Source organism: Malaclemys terrapin, chromosome 7, assembly GCF_027887155.1.
Source record: "Malaclemys terrapin pileata isolate rMalTer1 chromosome 7, rMalTer1.hap1, whole genome shotgun sequence".
NCBI classification, from domain to species: domain Eukaryota; kingdom Metazoa; phylum Chordata; order Testudines; family Emydidae; genus Malaclemys; species Malaclemys terrapin.
Window position 1 is genome coordinate 32710767 of NC_071511.1, and position 24154 is coordinate 32734920.

The 24154-nt window shown below is 53.6% G+C and overlaps 1 protein-coding gene across 28 annotated transcripts in view; it reads right to left on the reverse strand.

Moving 5' to 3' along the window:
• The window catches only part of NRXN2 (neurexin 2), a 297135-nt gene that overhangs the window by 23220 nt on the left and 249761 nt on the right, over positions 1–24154 (reverse strand). For 20 of the 28 annotated variants that reach the window (XM_054035003.1, XM_054035004.1, XM_054035015.1 and 17 more), the window contains 2 exons: positions 19723–19812; positions 5889–6211 (listed from right to left, as the gene is read on the reverse strand). In XM_054035003.1, coding sequence (XP_053890978.1) covers positions 5889–6211; positions 19723–19812 — 413 coding nt within the window. The remainder of the gene's footprint in view (positions 1–5888; positions 6212–19722; positions 19813–24154) is intronic. The other 8 variants (XM_054035031.1, XM_054035017.1, XM_054035024.1 and 5 more) reach the window with 1 other exon arrangement.

Here is a 24154-nt window from a genome sequence, read left to right on the forward strand (position 1 = left end):
AAACAAGCTTCCAAATGGTTGATACTTTTGAACTGGAAAGATTCGGGGGGTTGGCTCAAAATGAATTTCCATTTCCAAATTAACTTAATTCAGACCAAAGGTGACAAAAGAGAAGGAAAACCAATCAAAACCACAGGGCTGGGAGGGACCCTGGGTCACCGAGTCCAGACCCTTCTATTGCATGCACCGCCATCAGAGAATCTGGGTCAGAAACAGAACCAGTTCCATCTTCAAATCGGAGAGCCACGCACCGCCACAAGGCTGCTCCAGAACCTGTCTTCTCTGCTGAGCGATTTCAATTTCCCCAACTGACGGGTTTTCCCTCGTTTGTGCACTGTCCACATTTTGACTTCTGGGACAAATGCACATGATTGCCAAAAGCCCCATGGGACAGAAAAGTTGTTTCCTGCCCGGCCTGAAGGCACAGGTTGGTTTGAGTCATAGAATCATAGAATATCAGGGTTGGAAGGGACCTCAGGAAGTCATCTAGTCCAACCCCCTGCTCAAAGCAGGACCAATTTCCAACTAAATCATACCTGCCAGGGCTTTATCAAGCCTGACCTTAAAAACCTCTAAGGAAGGCGATTCCACCACCTCCCCAGGTAACCCATTCCAGTGCTTCACCACCCTCCTAGTGAAAAAGTTTTTCCTAATATCCAACCCAAACCTCCCCCACTGCAACTTGAGACCATTACTCCTTGTTCTGTCATCTGGTACCACTGAGAACAGTCTAGATCCATCCTCTTTGGAACCCCCTTTCAGGTAGTTGAAAGCAGCTATCAAATCCCTCCTCATTCTTCTCTTCTTCAAACTAAACAATCCCAGTTCCCTCAGCCTCTCCTCATAAGTCATGTGTTCCAGCCCCCTAATCATTTTTGTTGTCCTCTGCTGGACTCTTTCCAAATTTTCCACATCCTTCTTGTAGTGTGGGGCCCAAAACTGGACACAGTACTCCAGATGAGGCCTCACCAATGTTGAATAGAGGGGAATGATCACGTCCCTCGATCTGCTGACAATGCTCCTACTTATACAGCCCAAAATGCCGTTAGCCTTCTTGGCAACAAGAGCACACTGTTGACTCATATCCAGCTTCTCGTCCACTGTAACCTCTAGGTCCTTTTCTGCAGAACTGCTGCCTAGCTATTCGGTGCCTAGTCTGTAGCAGTGCATGGGATTCTTCCGTCCTAAGTGCAGGACTCCGCACTTGTCCTTGTTGAACCTCATCAGGTTTCTTTCATAGAATCCTCTAATTTGTCTAGGTCCCTCTGTATCCTATCCCTACCCTCCAGCATATCTACCACGCCTCCCAGTTTAGTGTCATCTGCAAACTTGCTGAGAGTGCAGTCCACGCCATCCTCCAGACCATTAATGAAGATATTGAACAAAACTGGCCCCAGGACCGACCCTTGGGGCGCTCCGCTTGATATTGGCTGCCAACTAGACATGGAGCCATTGATCACTACCCATTGAGCCCGACGATCTAGCCAGCTTTCTATCCACCTTATAATCCATTCATCCAGCCCATACTTCTTTAACTTGCCGGCAAGAATACTGTGGGAGACCGTATCAAAAGCTTTGCTAAAGTCAAGGAATAACACATCCACTGCTTTCCCCTCATCCACAGACCGAGTTATCTCCTCATAGAAGGCAATTAGGTTAGTCAGGCATGACTTGCCCTTGGTGAATCCATGCTGACTGTTCCTGATTACTTTCCTCTCCTCTAAGTGCTTCAGAATTGATTCCTTGAGGACCTGCTCCATGATTTTTCCAGGGACTGAGGTGAGGCTGACTGGCCTGTAGTTCCCCGGATCCTCCTCCTTCCCTTTTTTAAAGATGGGCACTACATTAGCCTTTTTCCAGTCATCCGGGACCTCCCTCGATCCCCATGATTTGTCAAAGATAATGGCCAATGGCTCTGCAATCACATCCGCCAACTCCTTTAGCACCGTCAGATGCAGCCCCATGGATTTGTGCTCATCCAGCTTTTCTAAATAGTCCCGAACCACTTCTTTCTCCACAGAGGGCTGATCACCTCCTTCCCATGCTGTGCTGCCCAGTGCAGCAGTCTGGGAGCTGACCTTGTTCATGAAGACAGAGGCAAAAAAAGCATTGAGTACATTAGCTTTTTCCACATCCTCTGTCACTAGGCTGCCTCCCTCATTCAGTAAGGGGCCCACACTTTCCTTGACTTTCTTCTTGTTGCTAACATACCTGAAGAAACCCTTCTTGTTATTCTTAACATATCTTGCTAGCTGCAACTCCAAGTGTGATTTGGCCTTTCTGATTTCACTCCTGCATGCCTGAGCAATATTTTTATACTCCTCCCTGGTCATTTGTCCAATCTTCCACTTCTTGTAAGATCAGCAAGGATTTCACTGTTAAGCCAAGCTGGTTGCCTGCCATATTTACTATTCTTTCTACACATCGGGATGGTTTGTTCCTGAAACCTCAATAAGGATTCTTTAAAATACAGCCAGCTCTCCTGGACTCCTTTGCCCCTCATGTTATTCTCCCAGGGGATCCCGCCCATCAGTTCCCTGAGGGAGTCAAAGTCTGCTTTTCTGAAGTCCAGGGTCCGTATTCTACTGCTCTCCTTTCTTCCTTGTGTCAGGATCCTGAACTTGACTATTTCATGGTCACTGCCTCCCAGGTTCCCATCCACTTTTGCTTCCCCTATTAATTCTTCCCGGTTTGTGAGCAGCAGGTCAAGAAGAGCTCTGCCCCTAGTTGGTTCCTCCAGCACTTGCACCAGGAAATTGTCCCCTACATTTTCCAAAAACTTCCTGGATTGTCTGTGCACTGCTGTATTGCTCTCCCAGCAGATATCAAGGTGATTGAAGTCTCCCATGAGAACTAGCGGGTTGGACAGCATCAGGGAATGGGCAGAGAACGGCTCCACCAAGCCACTTCTCCCCAAGTGCTCCCATCTTGCTAAGGGACAACATGTCAAGTCTGTTAGTATTCAGGATTCCGGCTCCAGTCTTCCTGGTTTGACTAGAGCAGACCCGGGAGAACAAAAGATCCTAGCAGGGCTTAAAGGGGGACCAAATCAAGTGCGCCTGGAGAAACTAGCCCTGCCTAGTTTTCTGGGGGAGAAGGGGCTGGTAAGGGTTTGTATCTGTGGATGCTCTTAATCTGGAATCAGTGTCCCCTCCCCACACAGAATTAATCAGGAATAGCTAGTCCGCTTTCAATTTACCCACTCCCTCAATCCGGCTTAGCGTTCCTGTGTAGACAAGCTCCAGATAGACACGTGTGCAGACTGTAAACATCTTTCATCTCCGAATCATTGAACCTCTTGCTAGTTGCACACCACTTTGGTTTCAGAAAGCTATCTGGGTGTTGTGTATCTCTGGCCACAGGCTCCCAAGGTAGCATCTGCGGGGGAGCATGGTTCATCTGCAGTGTGCTGCCATCTCCCCAGGAGAGGTAAAGGTCTGGAGGAAGCCTGGCCCATGAGGGTGAGTGACAAAGTGGGAATTTTCTGTAACAGTTTTATGAAGCCTATGTGTTTACCCAGTATTTTGCATGACTCCCCAATGGGGAAGAAAGGACTGCCTGCTCTCAGGGCAGGCTGGCAGACATAGGTATGAATGTCACCTTGCTGTCTGAGCCTGAATGAGTCACAACCAACCCCAAATCAATGGCAAATCCAAGAAGAGAATGGCAAACCTGATCACCAGGCCAATGCCACCTAGAGCAGCCAAGGACCCAGAGGGAGATGGATTTCTCCACCTCTCATCAGGGAAGTTGAGCTGAGACCCCAGGTGGAGAAGAAAGGACTGGAGGGGGGGCTGGGGAAGAAGCGCTGGCTGCTGGAGGAAGCTGGCAGCTCCCCCCTGGGAACAGATGGAGGTGGGCAGACAGACAGACAGAGCCTGACCCCGGGGCCGGGCTCTGGGCTGAGCAGAATGGACTGTGCTTTAACCTTCAGCTCTCTGTGCTAAGCCACAGGCTGCCTCTGCTGGCGCCAGGTGACTAATAAACCGGCTGCCCTGGGGATGCTGCTCGAGGGTCACTGGAAATGCCGGCTGAGGGGCATCAGCCCCTGAGGGGTGGCCAAGGCCCTGCCAGGAGCCTGTCTCAGCTGGACTCGCTGGGCAGAGCTCAGGGGAAGCAGGAGGGCTGGACCCTAAAGGGTGAGTTTCAGCAGGCGGGAGGCCTTGTGGCCTGCCCCGGAGGAAGAGTGAGAGCCCTGGGGTCTGGCACTTCCTCTAAGAGACTGTTCCAAAGCAGGGGTACAGCCCCGAGCCTGTGGATCTTTGACAAGGGGGGCACTCAGAGACCAGGCAGCGGGACAGTAGGGCAGTGAGACCTGCAACTGTGTCAGGACAGGAGACTAGACCTCAAGGCATCCCCTGGCATCTCACCGGTCCCCTGCCTTACCTGGGAGTTGTCAGCTCTGAGGGAGCGCAGGGGATGGGGATACAGGATAGGAAAGCCAGCCCCCCTCAGTCCCCTTGCATCTTGCCTGACTCCCAAAATCCCCATACAGGCCCCCTAGTTACCAGACCTCCCCCCATCTTCCCATCTCCCTTCCCCCGAGTAGTAGACCCCCCCACCTTCCCATCTCCCTGCTCCAGGTACCAGACCCCTCCTCACCTTCCCATCTCCCTTCCCCTGGGTACCAGTCCCCACCCCAACTTTCCCATCTCCCTTCCCCCGAGTACCAGACCTCCCCACCTTCCCATCTCCCCTCCCCCGGGTACCAGCCCCAGCCGAAGCCCCACTTTCCCATCTCCCCTGCCCCGGGTACCAGACTCCTCCTCACCTTCCCATCTCCCTGCCCCTGTGTACCAGTCCCCCCCCACTTTCCCATCTCCCTTCCCCCGAGTACCAGACCCCCCCACCTTCCCATCTCCCTTCCCCGGGTACCAGACCCCCCCACCTTCTCATCTCCCTTCCCCCAAGTACTAGACTCCCCCCAGCTTCCCATCTCCCCTTCCCCAGGTAACCAGACCCCCTGCACCTTCCCATCTCCCCTCCCCCGGGTACCAGTCCCCCCCCACTTTCCCATTTCCCCTCCCCCAGGTAACAGACCCCTCCTCACTTTCCCATCTCCCTTCCCCCGAGTACCAGACCCTCCCCCACCTTCCCATCTCCCTTCCCCCAAGTACCAGACTCCCCCACTTTCCCATCTCCCCTTCCCCGGGTACCAGACCCCCAACTTTCCCATCTCTCCTTCCCCGAGTACCAGATCCCCCCCACTTTCCCATCTCCCTTCCCCCGAGTACCAGACCCCCCCACCTTCCCATCTCCCTTCCCCCGAGTACCAGACTCCCCCACTTTCCCATCTCCCCTTCCCCGGGTACCAGACCCCCCCACTTTCCCATCTCCCTTCCCTGGGTACTAGACCCCCGCACCTTCCCATCTCCCTTCCCTGGGTACCAGACCCCCGCACCTTCCCATCTCCCCTTCCCCAGGTAACCAGACCCGCCCACCTTCCCATCTCCCCTGCCCCGGGTACCAGACCCCTCCTCACCTTCTCATCTCCCTTCCCCTGGGTACCAGACCCCCCACCACTTTCCCATCTCCCTTCCCCTGAGTACAAGACCCTCCAACCTTCCCATCTCCCTTCCCCAGTTATCAGACCTCCCCCTGTCTTCCCATCTCTCCTCCCCCAGGTACCAGACCCTCCCTCCACCTTCCCATCTCCCTTCCCTGAGTGCCAGACCCCCACCCACCTTCCCATTGCCCCTGCCCCTGGTACCAGACCCTCCTCACGTTCCCATCTCCCTTCCCTGGGTACCAGACCCCCCCACCTTCCCATCTCCCTTCCCCTGAGTACCAGACCCGCGCTCAATTTCTCATCTCCCCTCCCCTGGGTACCAGACTCCCCGTCACCTTCCTCTCTCCCCTCCCCCCCTTGGTTCCTTCCCCCCACTCACCTGGGTGATGCTGTCACGCATGGTGGGAGAGCGGCCGCGCCGCGTGGTAGTGGTGGCCATGGTTGTGGTGGTCTCCATGATGGTGGTGGACATGTCGGCCAGCAGGGTGGTGGCAGTGGTCTCGGTGGTCATAACGGAGGGCACCTCACCCACCAACCGGAGGTTCCCCTCCACCCACACATTGGGGTCACTCTCGGCCGCCAGGGACAGCACCTTGAGCCCGTTGTAGTAGAGCCCTGAGATCTGGCCCTGGAAGGGGCGGCCCTGATCCCGGCCTCCGATCTTGATGGCGGCCTGGCTGTTAAATATTGTCAGCTGTCGACCTGCCAAGACGGGGTGCAGGGGAGTCAGGGTGGGGAAGGGAGAAAGAGGAGGGGTGAAGCCCATGGGGGGAAGGAGGGATGGAGTCGCAGGGTGGGGGTAGCAGGGGAGGGAAGAATAAACAGAGAAAGAAAGATCCTGAGTGAATGGCGGGCCGGGAGAGAGGCAGAGCTCAGACAGCCAGGGGCTGCAGAAAGCAGCGGTCCCCATGACAGCCCCCTAGCCACTGTCCTGACTGGGGGACACAGCGACACCCCTGCCCCACGTTCTCACTTCCTCCTCCCACTTCACTCCCTGCCAGCCACCAACCCCTGCACTGGCTTCTAACGCACCTGCACATGGCTTCGGGCTGTCACACACCCCTCCCTCTACCCCCAACCACCCATCTTCTTCCATCCCCTCCATCCAACCCCCTCCTTCCCCAACCACACCCCCTTCTTCCATCCCCACCACCCCCTTCCATGCAATTCCCTCCTTCCCTCCATCCCCAACCACACCCCCTTCTTCCACGCCCTCCAACCCCTCCATCCCTCTCCCTCCACTCCTTTCCTTCCATCCATCCAACCCCCGCCTTCCCCCCACCCCTACCACACACCCCTTCTTCCATCCCCTCCATCCATCCATCCCCTCCTTCCATCCCCCCTCCATCTGCCCAACTACCCCTCCCATCTATCCACCCTCAATCACCACCTCCTTCCCTCCATCCCCCATTGATCCACCCCCCAACCTCTCCCACATTCCTCCCACCATTATCCCTCCACACCCTCCATGTATCCGTCCCCAGACACATCCTTCCATCCCCCAACCCAATACCCCCACCTCCCCATCCACACCTCCCACCCCTCCATCTGCCCCCACATCCCTCCATCTCCCACACCTCCACCCATCCAACATCCCTGAACACCCCTCCGTCTATCCCTCCACACCCTACATCTATCCACCCCCATTCCTCCATCCATCCACCTCCGCCATCCCTACTTCTGCTCCACCCATTCATCCCCATACTCACTCATCTATCTATCTACCTTCCCTCCCAAACTGCCCCCCTTTCCCTTCCAGACCCTTGGGACCCATTTCTGCATTCACAGCCCCTGCATGGAACAGAGACAGTGAGCGGAGGAGGAGCGAGAGACGTGCAGGCACAGAGAGGCGCTGGGCACAACCCAGACATTTGAATTGTTAGATCCCCTCTGGCTGATAATGGGATATGGGGCCTTTCCCCTCTAGGGGGTGCCAGCTCCAATCTGGCCCAACTGTAGGAGATGGAAGGGTGGAATGACTGGCTCATGGTGGCGGGGAATGGGACACGAGGCCCTTCCCCTCTCAGGGTGCTGGCTCTGGTCTGGTCAGCTAATGGGGAAGGAGTGTGTGCGGTGAAGGGGCAGTGTTGGGGCATGAGCTGGTTGGCCCAGGAGTTCACAGCATCAGAGCTGTGCAGCCCCTCCTCCCCACATGTCAGACAGAAGGCTGCAGTGCAGCTGTCCAGGCTGAGGGGGAAGGAGCCAGATGCACCTGCCCACCTAGGAGACTGTGGGGAGGGCATGTGTGTGGGGAGTGGCTGGAGAGGGGTACGTGTCTATGGGGGGAGGTGTGTGGGAGGAGTGGCTGGAGAGAGGTACATGTCTATGGGGGGAGGGGCTGCAGAGGTGTGTGTGTGGGGAGGGGCTGGTGGGTATGTGTCTATGGGGGGAGGGACTGGTAAGATGTGTGTGGGGAGTGGCTGGGGAGGTGTACGTGTCTATGAGGGGGATGGGCTGGGGAAGTGTTCATGGGGAGGAACTGGAGGAGGGAAGGCCTCTATGGTGTAGGGGCTGGTGAGGTATGTGGGGGGAAGGGCTGGAGAGGGGTATTTGTCTATGAGGGGCAGGGACTGGGGAGGTGTGTGTGGGGACTGGCTGGTGAGGAGTACATGTCTATGGGGGCCAGGTATTTGGAGAGAGGCTGGTGAAGGGTATGTGCGTATGAGGGGAGGGGCTGGAGAGGGGTGTGTGAGGAGGGACTAGAGAGGAGTACATGTGTATGAGGGGAGGGGTTGTGGAGGTGTGCGTGGGGAGGAATTGGAGAGGGGTATGTGTCTATGGGGGAGGGGCTGGGGAGGTGGGTGTGAGGAGGGGATGGGGAGAAGTATGTGTCTATGAGGGGGAAGAGGTGAGGAAGTGTGTGTGGGGAGGGGATGGGGAGAAGTATGTGTCTATGAGGGGGAAGAGGTGAGGAAGTGTGTGTGGGGAGGGGCTTGTGAGGGGTACGTCTATGCGGGGACAGGGTGAGAAGGTGTGCGTGGGGAGAAGCTGGAGAGGGGTAATGTGTCTGTGGAGGAGGGGCCGGGGAGGTATGTGTGGGGAGGGGATGGGGATGGGTACGTGTGTAAGTGGGAGGGACTGGGGAGGTGTGTGAAAGGGATAGTGTCTATGGGGGGAGGGACTGGTGAGATGTGTGTGGAGAGGGGTTGGCGAGGGGTCCATGTCTATAAGTGGGAGGGGCTGGACAGTGGTATGTGTCTATGGGAAGAGGGGCTGCGGAGGTGTGTGTGGGGAGGGGCTGGCGAGGGGTACGTGTCTATGAGGGGGACGCGCTGGGGAAGAACTGGAGGGGGAAAGGTGTCTATGGTGTAGGTGTTGGTGAGGTGTGTGGGGGGAAAGGCTGGAGAGGGGTATGTAGCTATGGGGGGAGCGGCTGGTGAGAGGTATTTGTCTATGAGGGGAGGGGCTAGAGAGGGGTACATGTGTATGGGGGAAGGGGATGGACAGCGTTATGTCTATGGGGAGAGGGACTGGGGAGGTGTGTGTGGGGAGTGGCTGGAGAGGGGTACGTGTCTATGGGGAGAGAGGCTGCGGAGGTGTGTGTGTGGATGGGCTGGAGAGGGGTAGGTGTCTACGGGGGGAGGGCCTGGTGAGATGTGTGTGGAGAGGGGCTGAAGATGGCTACGTGTCTGTGGGGGGAGGGGCTGGGGAAATGTTCGTGGGGAGGAACTGCAGAGGGGTACGTGTCTATGGGGTAGGGGCTGGTGAGCTGTGTGTGGGGAATGGCTAAGGAGAGGTATATGTTTATGGGGGAGGGACTGGGGAGGTGTGCGTGGGGAGCGGCTGGAGAGAGGTATGTGTCTATGGGGGGAGGGGCTGGGGAAAGGTGCGTGGGGAGCGGCAGGAATGGGGTACATGTCTATAAGCGGGCAGGGGAGGCTGGTGAGGGCTGTGTGTCTATGGGGGAGGGCTGTGTGGAGAGGGGCTGGTGAAGGGTATGTGTCTCTGAGGGGGAAGAGCTGAGGAAGCGTTCGTGGGGAGGGGCTGGGCCTGTGGGGTGAGGGGATGCAGAGCTGGCTGGAGGAGCAAGGGGGACCCATGAGTGTAAGTGGGATCCCCGCCTAGTTGCCCACACTGGGCTGGCACAGGCAGGTGCTAGCTGGGATGTGTTTTGGGGGGAGCACCGGCAGCTGATCTAAATCTGGGGGCCGCATGCGGGGATCGAAGCAGTGCCATCAAATTGCTCTGCCTTCCAACCTGCCCCCCCCTCATTAGCCACATCCCAGCTGCCATCCAGGTGGCGCAGAGCAGTTTAGAAAGCAAATCCTGGCCAACCCTCCACCCCCCCGCCATCACGCTCTCTCCTCGCTCCCTCCCGCCTTCAAAGACGCCTTTTAAAAAAAGAGACGAGAGGAGGATTGTTAAAGGGACCTTCTGTTGTGAGCAAAACCGACTCCAGATGGCTCTTACTGAACCGTTATCAGCTGGTTAACGCTCTGACTTTACAACAGCTTCGGCTTTGGATGAATACTCTGGAAATCGGCAGGTTTTTAACCCTCTGAGTTTCAGCTTCTTGGGTTTTTTAGAAAACAGGATTATTTTTGTTTTAATTTTCTTTGCTCGGGGTTAAGAAATCGGCACCCAACTGCCCGGACTCCTGCAAGTCATTTGTTTTTCCCTGAGTTTGGGGGAGTTTAGCGCGTTCATTAGTTTTCACTCTTGTTAGATGGATTTTTGTTTGGTTTGTTTGTTGCTTATTTAAAGAGCTTATTTGTTATGTGGTTTATTTGCCACCTGGATTTTTTTAAGGGCCTACACCCGGATGTGTGCATACACACAGAATACTGCCCTGTGTTAAATTTGTCTTGGATTCCCTCCCTGCACCCCAACCTCCTGTGATTGCTCTGGTGGGAGGCCTGGCAAAGTTGTGAGGCTTGTGAAGGCCGAGGGTTAACAACTCATGCCGCTTGCAAACAGAACCTCACCAAACTTGTCACGCTTGTGAATACTGATGATCACCAACCTTGGGACGCTTGTGAAAAGGGGAAGCATCAACTCATCTGTGAGGCATGAGACCCTTGTTGGGGCTTAGTTTAAATCCAGCTGACTTGCCAGCAGGAGAAGGGTTTGTTTGTGTGTGTGTGTGTGTGTCCGTCCCAGGAGAATGAGCAAGCCAGCCTAATGGAGCAGCTGGTGCTACCACACTGGCTGAAAAGCCTCCAGGGAAGCATTATTCTGAGGCAGACCTGCTTGCTTCTCTGCTATCCTCCATCTCTTCCTGCGTTTTATCCTTCAGGGACACTTGTACAATCTGTCCCGGGATGCTTGCTCCTTATCCCGCATGGGCAGCACCCCTGTGCCCAGCAACCCAGCCTGATCTCCCAAAGATCAGCAGTGCTGAAAGTCAGGCCTCTGAGGAAGTGGGGCAGGGGCTCACTAGAGGGGGCTCTCCCCTCTCAGGCAGGGCTGATGACAGAAGTTCAAGTGGCAAGCCGTGAAGCTGAACAAGGATGGATCCCTGCTTGGAATCAGCCACCACCAGCTGGGGCATTTCTCCCAATCTCTGGGCACCTGGTTTAAGCGCAGGTTGGGGCGGCACAGCTGGGTTCAGGCTGCAGCAGCAGAGCCACCCAGGGCACAGGCCAGAAATCAAGAGCTGTCCGATTTAGTCTTAGTCCCACAAAGGGGTGGCCTGGGGGAACTAGGCTGCCCACAAAGGCGTCTCCCCACAAACCGACAGGCAGCGGGGCATGGAGCACTGCTCTGAGGGGACAGGGCTGGTCTCTTCCCAGTGCCTTTCTCCTTGTAGCACTGAGACCAAAGCCCACTCCAGGGTTTGCACTGCCAGACTGGGCTCTGGTTAGTGCGGCGAGTTGAAAGGCCGGACCTACTGTGAGTGCAGCAGGCACCAGGCCGGGACAGGGTTGGGGATGGCTTGGTGCTGAAGAGGTGATTGAGCTGCTGGCTAGGAGTGTGTGTGGGGAGACATGGGTCAAGCAGATGAATTGACTAGTGAATGAAATAATAGATAAACAGAGAGGCGTGTATGGGGGATGGATGGCTGCATGTGAGGACGGATGGATGGATGGGGGAGTGGGGATGGATGGAGAGATATGAGGGGAAGGAAGGAAGGGTGTGTGTGGGGGGGACAGAGGGATGGATGGGTGTGTCGGGGGTGATGGATGGATGGGAGGGCGGGCGTGTGGACGGATGAAAGGAAGGAAGTGTGTGGAGACAGATGGAAGGGTGTGTGAGAGGATGGAGGGAAAGATGGGGGTGTGGGGACTGAAGGAAGGAAGGGAGTGTGAGGGGACTGATGGATGGGGTGTGTGAGGATGGAAGGAAGGGAGTGTGTGGGGACAAATGGATGGGTGTGTGTGTGTGTGGGGATAGACGGATGGGTGTGTGTGGGGATGGAGGGAAGGAAGGGGGCATGGGGGACGGATGGATGGATGGGGTTGTGTGGGGATGGAAGTAAGGGGGTGTGGGGATGGATGGATGGGTGTGTGTGGGGATGGATGGGGGTCTGTTAGTATGGATGGGTTGTGGGGATGGATGGAAGAAAGGAAGGGGGTGTGGGGGATGGATGGATGGGAGTGTGTGGGGGATGGAGGGATGGGGTGTGGGGGGATGGGAGTGTGTGGGGATGGAAGGAAGGAAGGGGGTGTGGGAGATGGATGGAGGGGGTGTGCGAGGATGGAAGGAAGGGGGTGTGGGGGACAGAGGGATGGGGGTGTGCGGGGATGGAAGGAAGGGGGTATGGGGGACAGAGGGATGGGGGTGTGCGGGGATGGAAGGAAGGAAGGGGGAGTATTGGACAGATGGAAGGAAGGGGGTGTGCAGGGATGGAAGGAAGGAAAGGGGTGTGTGGGACGGATGGAAGGAAGAGGGTGTGTGGGGATGGAAGGAAGAAAGGGGGAGTGTTGGACAGATGGATTGATGGGGGTGTGCAGGGATGGAAGGAAGGAAGCAGGTTTGTGGGGATGGATGGAAGGCAGGGGGTGTGCGGGGATGGAAGGAAGGGAGAGTTTTGGACAGATGGATGGATAGGGGTGTGTGGGGATGGAAGGAAGGAAGGGGGTGTGTGGGGATGGATGGATGGGTGTGTGTGGGGATGGATGTGGGTCTGTTAGTATGGATGGGCTGTGGGGATGGATGGAAGAAAGGAAGGGGGTGTGGGGGATGGATGGATGGGAGTGTGTGGGGGATGGAGTGTGTGGGGATGGAAGAAAGAAAGGGGGTGTGGGAGATGGAAGGAAGGGGGTGTGGGGGACAGAAGGATGGGGGTGTGTGAGGATGGAAGGAAGGAAGGGGGAGTATTGGACAGATGGAAGGAAGGGGGTGTGTTGGACGGATGGAAGGAAGGGGGCATGTGGGGATGGAAGGAAGGAAGGGGGAGTGTTGGACAGATAGATGGCTGGATGGGGTGTGCGGGGATGGAAGGAAGGGGGCGTGTGGGACAGATGGAAGGAAGAGGGTGTGTGGGGATGGAAGGAAGAAAGGGGGGAGTGTTGGACAGAGATGGATGGGGGTGTGCAGGACAGATGGATGGATGGGGGTGTGCAGGGATGGAAGGAAGGAAGCAGGTTTGTGGGGATGGATGGAAGGCAGGGGGTTTGTGGGGATGGAAGGCAGGGGGTGTAGGGGATGGAAGGAAGGAAGGGGGTGTGCGGGGATGAAAGGAAGGAAGGGTATGTGTGGGGATGGATGGAAGGCAAGGGGTGTGCAGGGATGGCTGGCTGGCTGGGGGTGTGTGTGGGGATGGAAGGAAGGGTGTGTGTGGGGCTGGACAGCTGGAGATAGAAAACACCATTGCAGGTGTTGCATGCATAGCAGGAGTTGCCAGCACCCCTCTGCCTGGCAGGGGAAGCTCCCTCAAAGTTGATGGCTTCTGTTCCCCACCTCGATGTTCAGCAGTGAATTTGCACAGAAGCAGCCTCTTGTGAGCCCTTGGGCTGAACAAGGAGGAGAAGGGCGCGGACGACGTGCAGATCTCAAGTCTGGACTGTTTGGAGCTTTTGGGGATGAGGTTTGGGGTCAGTTCTGACCTGAGCTGGCCTGGTCGGCGCTGCCCTAGGAAGGAGGAAGAGCTGGTAGGGAAGGAGGCACATCCCCTCTCCAAATGAGGGTTGTCTGACTCGTTATAATAGGCTGGGCTCTTCCCAAGGGGTGAGCAGCTTGGGACGCTGTTATGAGAGTGCCCTGACAGATGCCTGTACTTATGCAGCTAGTTAATGTGCCAGTAGCTGGTGCTCAAGAACCCACTGCATTGTTCATTGAAGTTGTTCTAAGTGGAGTGTCAGGAGGAAGAGGGTTGCTGCTTTGATGTGGCTGAGCGAGGGCCCGCTCAAGGGCCGCGTGTGCTCTCCTTCCATAGGAATGCCAAGCTCCGCTGCAGCGCTTTCGAAGTGCGTTACATTTTCACAGATGGGGAAACCAAGGCACGGAAAGGTGGACTTGCCCAAAGTCGCCCAGCAGCAGAGCCAGGAATAGAATCCAGGTATCCTGAGCACCAGTTCTGCGCTCTCCACCAGGCCACAGCCGGAGTGGGAGCCCAAGAAGACACTTGGTTAATGGGATGCTTAGCTGCTCCAGGCTTCATGTCTCATCTGTTGGCTGGTAGGTTAGAGGATCAAACAGCTGGCTGGGAAGGGTCATAGAGTTCAGGAGCTCAGTGATTTTTTGCGGGAGGATCCAGCACCGAAATGAAAGGACAATATTTAAAAACAGCAGGATTTTCCATCCTGCAAAACGATGTGAGATTTTGACTATTTTTGCCATCCCCTGTGAGACCAAAAAGCCAAAATTTCCAACTTTTCCCGGAAAGAAATACCCTCGAAGTCGCTTACAATGGCACTCAACAAGCTGGTTGACGAAATGGCATTTGGCTGAGCAACTCCAGGGAGCAGGTGATCAGCCCTGATCCAGAGGAAATTTTCCACATTTGGAGCCCAACCCTGAAGGATGCTGCTGCCCCTGTTGTTCTGAGGGGGCATGGATGGGGGTGTGTGGGGATGTGCCAATCTAGGGCAAACTCCTTTTCCTCACACCCACCCTCACTTGCAGTGACACCAGGTGATTGCCAGCCCCCACCTGATTGACCTTTAAATCCCTGGCCCCTCCAGTGCAGCCCGTTAAGAGCTTTAACCCTTTGAGCACTGGTGCCAAGTCTTACAAGTAGGCCTGGCAGGACACTGCGACAGCATGGCAGGTGATGACCTCCTTCATAGCCACCCTTCACTGGTCCCTGAGGGCCAGCCAAGGTCTCGAATGGTGGGAGCCTGACTCAAGGGGCTTCTTCAAAAGAGCTCAAAGCCCATTGAGGGAGCGGGGAGAAATCAGACTCCTTTATTTCAGATCTAAAGGAGATCTAAACTTTGGAAGAATCCTGCTCTGATTTGTGGGTGCTGATCCCTTGGAAATCCAGCCCCAGGATGGTTGGGAAGCTACCACCTGCTTCCATCACAAGGCTGTTCAATGCTTAAAGAGCCCACAAAGTCTCCTGCTGCAGGGACCATCTGCAAATGCAGGAGGCACCTGAACTCCTGTGGCAGCTTTCGAACCTTGGGGACCTTGTGTTTGTGAGATGGCCTTTTCAAATTCACCCAGTCCCCAGCACACGTCGCCCCCAAGAGCAAAATCTCTTATACTCAGTCATCAAAGGGCTAAAGTGACACTGTTGGTTAGATCCCCTCCTGAGACATAGCTCTCAGCTGTGGTGTTTTCAGCCAAGATGATTGAGACACTTGATTCCCATTCGCTTAGAGGGGAATCTGGATGTCTCGACACCCTCGGGCATCTTTGCAACGCTCAACGTTGGTGTTAAAAATAAACCCACGCTAAAAAAAAAAAAAAAAAACACTTGCTGGAGTATTTATGGGATAATTATTATTTTTGAAGGATTCCACTGCAAACAGTGGGCTCAATTTGTTTTTCGCTTACACTAGTATAAAAGAAGATTAGATCTCAGCTGTGACAACTCTCGGAATATTATCATATCCGGTGTTTTTCCTGAAAGCCCCAGCTCCAGGAATCATGGGATTAGGTGAGACTTTCTGTTCTCTTAAAACAGGAAGTGTTAAAACTTTTTTTTTTTAAATTATCTAGTTTTCCTCCACAGATCTCAAAGCGTTTTACAAAGGAGGGTCTTATCCCCATTTTACAGAAGGGGAAACGAAGGCACAGCAGGCCAGTGGCAGAGCCGGGAGGCAAACCCAGACACCCTGAGTCCCAGTCCAGTGCTCTGCCCAGTAGGACACACTGCCTTGTTGCAGGGGGCGAAAAAAGCTGGAAAATGTGAGTCCTAGAGACTCAAAATGCAGAAGGCAAACAAAGAAGAATCCCAAATTTCTCCTTTTAAAAAAGTGATGATTTCTAAGCCAATCTCATGATTTCTGACCCCGCCCCGAGCTGGCAATACTGCATTTTGGCACCACAATAAGCAGCCGGATTTTGAAAAGAACTGAAAACAGTGGACTCAGATTGGGAGCTCTATGAGGCAGGAACTGTCTCTTGGCTGTGTGTTTGTACACTGCCTAGTGCAGTGGCATCCTGGTCCATGACTGGGGGCTCTTAGGTGCTACAGCAGTACAAATATTTCATAGATTGATGGCTTTCAAGGCCAGAAGGGACCATTAGATCATCTCTGCTGCCTTGTCTAACACAGGCTGAGAATGTGGCCAAGCTAACCCTGCGAAGATCCCAATCACTTGGGTTTGACTAAAGCATTTTCCAGAGAGGCAGCCTGTTTGTTCCAATGGTTAATTGCCCACCCTGGACAAAATGTGCGTCTTGTTTCTCAGTGGAATGTGTCTGGCTTTAATTTCCAGCCATTGGTTCTGCCTCTTTCCACTAGGTTAAAGCCCAAGAAGACACTTGGTTAATGGGATGCTTAGCTGCTCCAGGATTTTCTCCCACTAACCATAACCAAGTCACCTCTTCCTCTTCTTTTGGATCAGCTAAACAGATTGAGCTCTTAAAATCTCTCACTCTCCAGCATTTTTTCCTCCACCCACATATAATTTTTGCTGCTCTTCTCTGTACCCTCTTCACTTTTTCCATCATCTTTTGTCAAAGGAGGGCACCAGAACTGGACACAGGATTCCTGATCACTGCAAATGAAGTCAACGGCATTTCACAGGTGTAAGTGAGAGGAAAATTGGGCCCAAGATAACAAAAGATAACCCAGTGAGCTGAGACTGTTGCTCTTTCCTAACCCAAATGTTGCAGCCTTGGGCTAGCCCTGAAGGTGAAAGTCACTAAAAACAATTGTGAAACTAACTAGAGATCCAGGCTTGAAACTGACCAGTCTCTTTTCATTGATTGAAGCGCCAAGTAAAAAAAAGTTAACCGTAGGGCATCAATGATGAAATCAGATATAAGAAATATAGCTCCCCCCTCCCCCCGGCAAGAGTTAAGAATGTTCTGCAGAAGTGGGAGATTTAATCTTTTCTTTAGACGCTACAGTGTCCATTTAAGCACAGATCTGATGAACCCCCTCTTGCCTGATTTCTTTTTAAAAACAACCCATCCCAAAGGCTTTTAAAATAATAATAATAAAAAAAAGTGTGGTTTAGTCCTAAAGGGTGAAATTCACACTTGCTTATGCATCACTTAAATCCAATTGAGTGGAGCAGAAGTCTTATGCTGGATTTCTGCACCAGGGGGAATTTTGCTCACAAAGCAACTCGAATTGGCAGAAGTTTCCATTCCACTTGGACTGGTACCTCAGCTGGTGTAAACTACCATAGATCCATTTACATCAGCTGAGGGTCAGAGTTTAAAACTTGATAAGTTCTTCCAGACTCAGATCTCTTGAGGTGGGGTGTTCATCTCATTTTAATGTGTTGCGAGTGTCTGTGTATGTGTGTGGCAGGGACACAGGACAAGGTAAGAGAGAGAGACTTTTTAAAATCAGTTTAAAATTCCAAATATAATCCAGATGAAGGTAAGAAATTTAGCATCCAAAGTGGAAAATCAACACATAAAAGCCCATACTACTCAAAGGGTTAAATCTTGTTTTGCTATTTTTTTTGGTTCATCCAGGTGTATATAAATATAGATCTATAAATCTCTGTTTTTGTTTTAAATAAATTAACTTGTTAAAGTCCCTTTAACTGATTTTTGTTGTTGTTGTTGTTGGTTGTTTAAACAATCAAGTTACAGACATTAAAAGATACAATTAGATGCTTATCCCAGTTAGAAAAACGTGCTAAGAATTGGTTATTTAAAGACATTTTGAATTTATCGGTTTAAAATACATTACAAGACTGGTTTAGCGTTCGGTTTGTGTTAAAAGCATATTATTAGCTGGTTAAAAGAAGATTTAAAATTACTTTTTTTGTTTTGCTTTTTCCCCAACTGAGTTTAAGCATTAAAGGTACAGAGCTCAGCCCGGAGAGAGAACAGGGTGTGACCCTGTGCTATGAAAAGTCGAGTCAGTTACAAAGCTGGTGGAAAAAATTCCCAGAGTTCTAGAAAGGGATTCTGGCTGTTTGAAGATACAGGATGAAATGCTGTATCTTCTGTTGCTCCATTAAAGTCAACAGCAAAATGCCCTTCACTGTCTCTCTAGCCAAGACAGATGGCGTAGTCCAGTGGGTAGGGCACAAGAGTGGGACCTTGGACTTCTGGGTTCTATTCCTGGCTCTGGCTCTGTCGCTGACTGTGGGCAAGTCTCTGAGCCTCTGATTCCCATTAGCCTACTTAGACTGTAAGTCTTTGGGAGAGGGAGCATGTGTCCTGCAGCACCCGGCACAATGGGGCCCGGATCTCAGTCAAGTTCTCCAGGAGCCAATGAAAAATAACTCTCACTAATATCTGTCATTCTCGACCCCTGCATTGTAGGTTTGAGAACCTCCCCATATTGCACCCCCACCATTCTGTGGGAGAAATAGCAAACCCTCTCTGAGTCAGGCTCCATCTGTTTGCTGATCTGCAGTATTTATTCTTCTGCAACTCACAACTGCCTGGAATCCTGAAGAGTTATGTTTGCTTAAAATAATCTGTATCAATGAGTCCCACAGGCTAACCCCACCAACCTCCTCCAGGAGCGGCGAGTCCCACAGGCTAACCCCACCAACCTCCTCCAGGAGCGGCGAGTCCCACAGGCTAACCCCACCAACCTCCTCAGTGGGAGCGGTGAGTCCCACACAGGGCTCTAGCTTTTTTGCCACCCCAAGCAAAAAAAAAAAAAAAAAGGGGGGGGGGGTGGACTGCCGAAGCAAAAAAAAAAAAAAAAAAACCCGTCAGCTGCAGGGATCATGTGGAAGGTGGTCAAGGCGGCTCGCAGGGGGGTGAAGGGCGATGCCTCGCAGCTGGGTGAGAGGGGCTCCCCCCTCCGGCCTTGGGGTGCCTCTCCCAGAGGGCAGGCGAAGCCCCCGGGGGCTGCAGGAGGTGCTGCCTCAGCCGCTCCTTTAAAGACAGCTTGGCTGGGCCGGTCTCAGAGCGGCACGGGAGGCAGAGGCCGGTGCAGGCAGCGGGGAGTGGCATGTCCCTGGGAGCCTGGTGGCACCGTGAGCGTCGGGGATTGCTAGTTCCTGATTCCCTGGGCTGGGGTCCGTGCCCCTGCAGGGCTGGGCTGGGACTGGCAGAGCGCGGGGAGCCGGCCGAGGGCTCCGGAGCTGTGGACCGGGCTGCCAAAGCAAAAAAAAAAAAACAAAAAAAACCCATGGCAGGGCGGCCGGAATGTGCCGCCCCAAGATTGGCCAGAATGCCACCCCTTACAATGTGCCGCTCCAGGCACGTGCTTTCTCGTCTGGTGCCTGGATCCGGCCCTGGTCCCACAGGCTAACCCCACTGACCTCCTCCAGGAGCAGCGAGTCCCACAGGTTAACCCCACTGACCTCCTCCAGGAGCAGTGAGTCCCACAGGTTAACCCCACTGACCTCCTCCACGAGCAGTGAGTCCCACAGGCTAGTTCTGCTGACCCCCTGCTGGAGCTGTGAATCAGGCTAACCCCAGTCTCCCTTCATCTATAGAAAACTAATAATGTTACATAAATCTGTAACCCAAACGCAAGATACCTAGAGCTGGGGAAAGGATAGGCTGCATCTGTCATAACCAACCGAGCCATATCAAGTTCTCGGTGACCAATGAAATCATGCATCCACCCTCTTTTACCATCCAAATCCCACCACCAATTTTTAACTAAGCTCCTAGGACAAGATGCTTTTTAAAGAGGAGGTGGAGGAGAGGGTTGGGATGGCAGCGGGAGAGCTCTGCACCTTTAAATCTTTTTTATTAATTAACCGCAATTAATTATCGTTAATTACCTTTGTCGAGTAGCCACTCATCTACTACTCGACCGAGCCGATACGGAATTCTCTGCCTAGCAATCGCCAGCCGCTCATTATCACTGTTCCCTTTAAAGAGTTTAGAGAAGAGATTTGCAGACGGTTAAAAGGAAAAAAAATAAAGATAAAATCAAATAAGAGCGAGAGAGAGAGACATATAACACCATCTGGAAGGTCAAAGGTCAGAGGTTAGCATGTTTAGAGAGGTCAAATAGTGGTTAAGCGTTGGATCAAAATTAACTGGCTGGGGGGGGTTTGGTTGATGGTTTAGTCGATTTAGGTAGCACAGAGAGCTATTTACACAGTTTAGTAGAGTTTAGGTGTTAGGTGCGCGGCTGGATGTTAAACGGATTTATGCAGCATTTAGGAGGAGAAAGCTCCGGTGCAGTTTGGGGTTTAAAACTGACTTTTATCAACCTTTAGTCCCTACCAAATCAGATCAAATCCCGAAAACACAGTGACACACGGCCTGTTGCCACCTCGGAGAAAAGACACGTTTCCTGTGCACCAGTTTCCCTTTCTAGCTTCCTTTGCCAAGCTTCTCTGCCCGATTACCCCACGCCCTCCCCCCGCTGCAAAAAGCACACAAACAAGGTCACATTCACCCCCCCGCCCCCATCCCATTTCACATTTGTCTCTGAAAACCCGGCTGGCAAAATCCAAGAATGTTCCCAAAAGGCACTAGAAGCTGGGCAAGCCTTCCTGTTTATTTCAGTGAAGAAGAGAGGGGATCTCTCTCAGGCCTGCATTAGCAGGAAGGGTGTTTGTGCAGCAGCTGCACCCAGCGCAGTTAGGCCCTCTATCCCAAATGCCTGTTAGGTGCTACCAGAGGGGAAGCTCAGCGTTCGTACCGCACCCAGAATAACGGGGCCCCTGACCTCAGCCAAGCCTTTGACTGGAATAGAAATGCTCCTCGTGTCTCATCCTCTATGCTTTACAAATGAGCTGGTTAGCGAATTCCCAGGGTGACTGGGCTCTGGAACTGGCATCACACACAAACTACAGGTTCGGAGTAAAGGAAGCTGCTGTGTTACTACCATAGATGAGGCCAAGGGACAGGAGAGCTCAGCTGTGGGTAACGCACCTGCCCATTGCTGCTGATTGTGATTCCCTGTTGGCTTGGCTGGCAGGAGGAAGTGCCTTTGCAAGAGAGAATCTGAGGTGATGGTCAGGGTCTGTGCAGTGCCTGAAGCCATGGGGGCCTGATCTCAGTCAGGGTCTGTGCAGTGCCTGATTAAATGGATGGGCTCTCTGCACTGCCCGGCACAATGGGGCCCTGATCTCAGTCTGGCTCTATGCAGTGCCTGGTGCAACGAGGCCCTGATCTCAGTCTGGGTCTGTGCAGCACCTGGCGCAATGGGGGCCCCAATCTCAGTCAGGGTCTTTAGGTACTACTGGGATGAAATAAAATAATTGTACAGGTGGGGAAACTGAGGCACAGAGCAATTATGGGGCATATTTTCTAATGAGCGCAGGGTAAGCCACTGGTCTGTGCCTGATTTGCAGAGACTGAGAGTCTGTTACAGTCCAGCAAGGGAGCCTTGGGTTTTTAGCTCAATCTATAGAGACTGCAGCTGGTTTGATCTCTGGTCTCAGCACTGAGCGGGCACCAGAGCTCCAAAGAAGTTGGCATGCTGGGAGCTGATCCCTGGGGGAAATCAGGCCATTAATTGCCACAGCAGAAGCAGCAATGAAAATTGGCCCCAGTTGTGCATGACAAGTGAGGGCCTCAGTGATTTGCCCCAGATCACCCAGGGAGTCTGTAGTGGAGGCTGGAATGGAACCCAGGAGTCCTGGGCTCTCTGGAAAATCTGGTCTTGTTTGACTTGCTTAAGATCACACAGGGGATCTGTAGTGGAGTGGAACCCAGGTGTCCTGAGTCCCAGCACCATACCCCCAAAGGCACCTTTCCTGGTGTGAGTGAAATGGCAGAGATGCTCGGGCTGTTCCTCTGTGTTTGGGGGAGGAGGAGAGGCAGCACTGGCTGGACAGCTAATTATCTGGCAGAGACATGGTGGTCACAGTGACAACCCCCCGCCGTGCCTGTGCATAGAGGTAACAACCCTTTAGTAATGAAGAAGCTGCTGGGGGTGGGGTGGGGTTAGGTTGGGTGGAGCAGCCCTGCTAGGTTCCTGTTGTGCACTGGCTGACGTGTCAGAGTGGGGAGGAAGGAACAGGCTGTTAAACACTGGAGGATGTGTGGGAGGTGCTAAAGTGGGGAGCCTGTAGGAATCGTGGGAGCCAGGACTCCTGGGTTTTCTCCCCAGCTCCGGGAGAGGGGTGGAGTCTAGTGGTTGGAGAACCTGGGTTCCTCTCTGCGAGGGGAAGGGATGCAGAAACTCCTCCTGTGAGCTCTCTCCTCTGAGATCTCCCCACCTTCACCTCTCTATTCAGGATGCCATTTGGCCCCCTAATTAGGAGCGATCAGGGACTTTTTATGCTCTCATTAGCGCCTGTATTAACGAGGCGATTAACATCTTTAATTAAAACCACACCATCCCTGGGAAGTGACCTGGGTCGCTAATCAGCAGCCAGCACTCCGGCAGGCTGGGGGGATTGCCATTGGAGCCACATGCATGTGGGCTTGCTAAACAGGAGAGTGCTGGTGTACATGGGAATTGCAGGTATGTGCATCACATGTCCTGTCTATATATCAGGTCATGCCTGTGTACATACAAACTACATATGTGTGCATCACTCTCTACATATCAGGACATGCCCGTGTACATACAAACTACATATGTGTGCATCACTCTCTACATATCAAGACGTGCCTGGGGCTGGTGTAATCATGTGGGTGTTGGTGTACATACAAACTATACATATGTGTATTGCAATGCTGTTGAGTTCCAGGTGCTGGGAGTGGGGGGAACCCGGATTCCTGAACCCAACCCCCAACAGCCTTTACCATTCTCTGGGCTATTCTCTAGCTAGCAGTTCAGGGTCATTACATCACACACACACACCCAGTGCCAGCTTCTGTATGGGCCACATAGGTCCAGGGGCTCTGAAACCAGCCCAGCCCCCTCCCCCCCCAGCCTCCTCCCACCGCAGGGCACCCAGCTGAGTGGCATGGCACAGCACAGCCAGGCAGAAAAACCGGCTCTGATATTTTGGTGTCCATTGACATTTCCCCCAAAGAGGCCTTGGGGCTACAGACAGCCCGTGACTGGTGGCTTGGGCGGGCGGTGGGGTGAGGGAGGGAGGGAAGAGAAGGCATTAACAGAAAGAGATACCCAGATGCTTCGATGATGGGTGCCATGTAAGGATGGATGGATGGAGAAGACGGTGTGGATGGGGATGGATGGAGGGGTGTGGATGGGGATGGGTGGAGGAGAAGACGGTGTGAATGGGGGATGGATGGAGGGGTACGTGGGGGAGAAGATGGTGTGGATGGCGATGGAGGGAGAGCTGCTGATGGGGATGAATGGAGAGGGCAAATGGAGATGGATGGCAGGATGGAGGCATGTGTGTGGGGAGAAGATGATGGGGATGGATGGAGGGCAGTGGATGGGGATGGATGGAGAAATATGTGGGGGAGAAGATGGTGCAGATGGGGATGGATGGAGGGCAGTGGATGGGGATGGATGCAGGGATGGCAATGGATGGAGGGCTGCGGATAGCGATGGATGGAGGACAGTGGATGGGGATGGACTGTGGGGGACGTGGGAGAGAAGATGATGCCGATGGAGATGGATGGAGGGGTGCAGATGGGGATGGATGGAGAAGACAATATGGATGGGGATGGATGGAGAGTAGGGGATGGGGATGGGGGGAGGTTCTGCGGAAGGGGATGGACGCAGGACTGCGGCAGGGATGGATGGAGGTGTACTTGGGGGAGAAGATGGTGCAGATGGATGGAGGGGTGCGGATGGGAATGGATGGAGGGCAGTGAAGGGGGATGGATGGAGGGGTACGTGGGAGAGAAGATGGGCGGATGGGGACAGATGGAGGGGTGTGGAAGGAGATGGATGGAGGAGAAGATGGTGTGGATGGATGGAGGGCAGTGAAGGGGGATGGATGGAGGGGTACATAGGAGAGAAGATGATGTGGATGGGGATGGATGGAGGAGAAGACAGTGTGGATGGGGATGGATGGAGGGGTATGTGGAAGAGAAGAAGGTGAGGATGGGGATGGATGGATGGAGGGGTACGTGGGGGAGAAGATGGTGTGGATGGGCATGGATAGAGGAGAAGACCGTGTGGATGGAGATGGATGGAGGGGTACGTGGGAGAGAAGATGGTGCGGATGGGGATGGATGGATGGAGGGGTACGTGGGGGAGAAGATGGTGTGGATGGGGATGGATGGAGGGGTGTGGAAGGAGATGGATGGAGGAGAAGATGGTGTGGATGCAGATGGATAGAGGGTAGTGAATGGGGATGGATGGAGGGGTAGGTGGGGGAGAAGAAG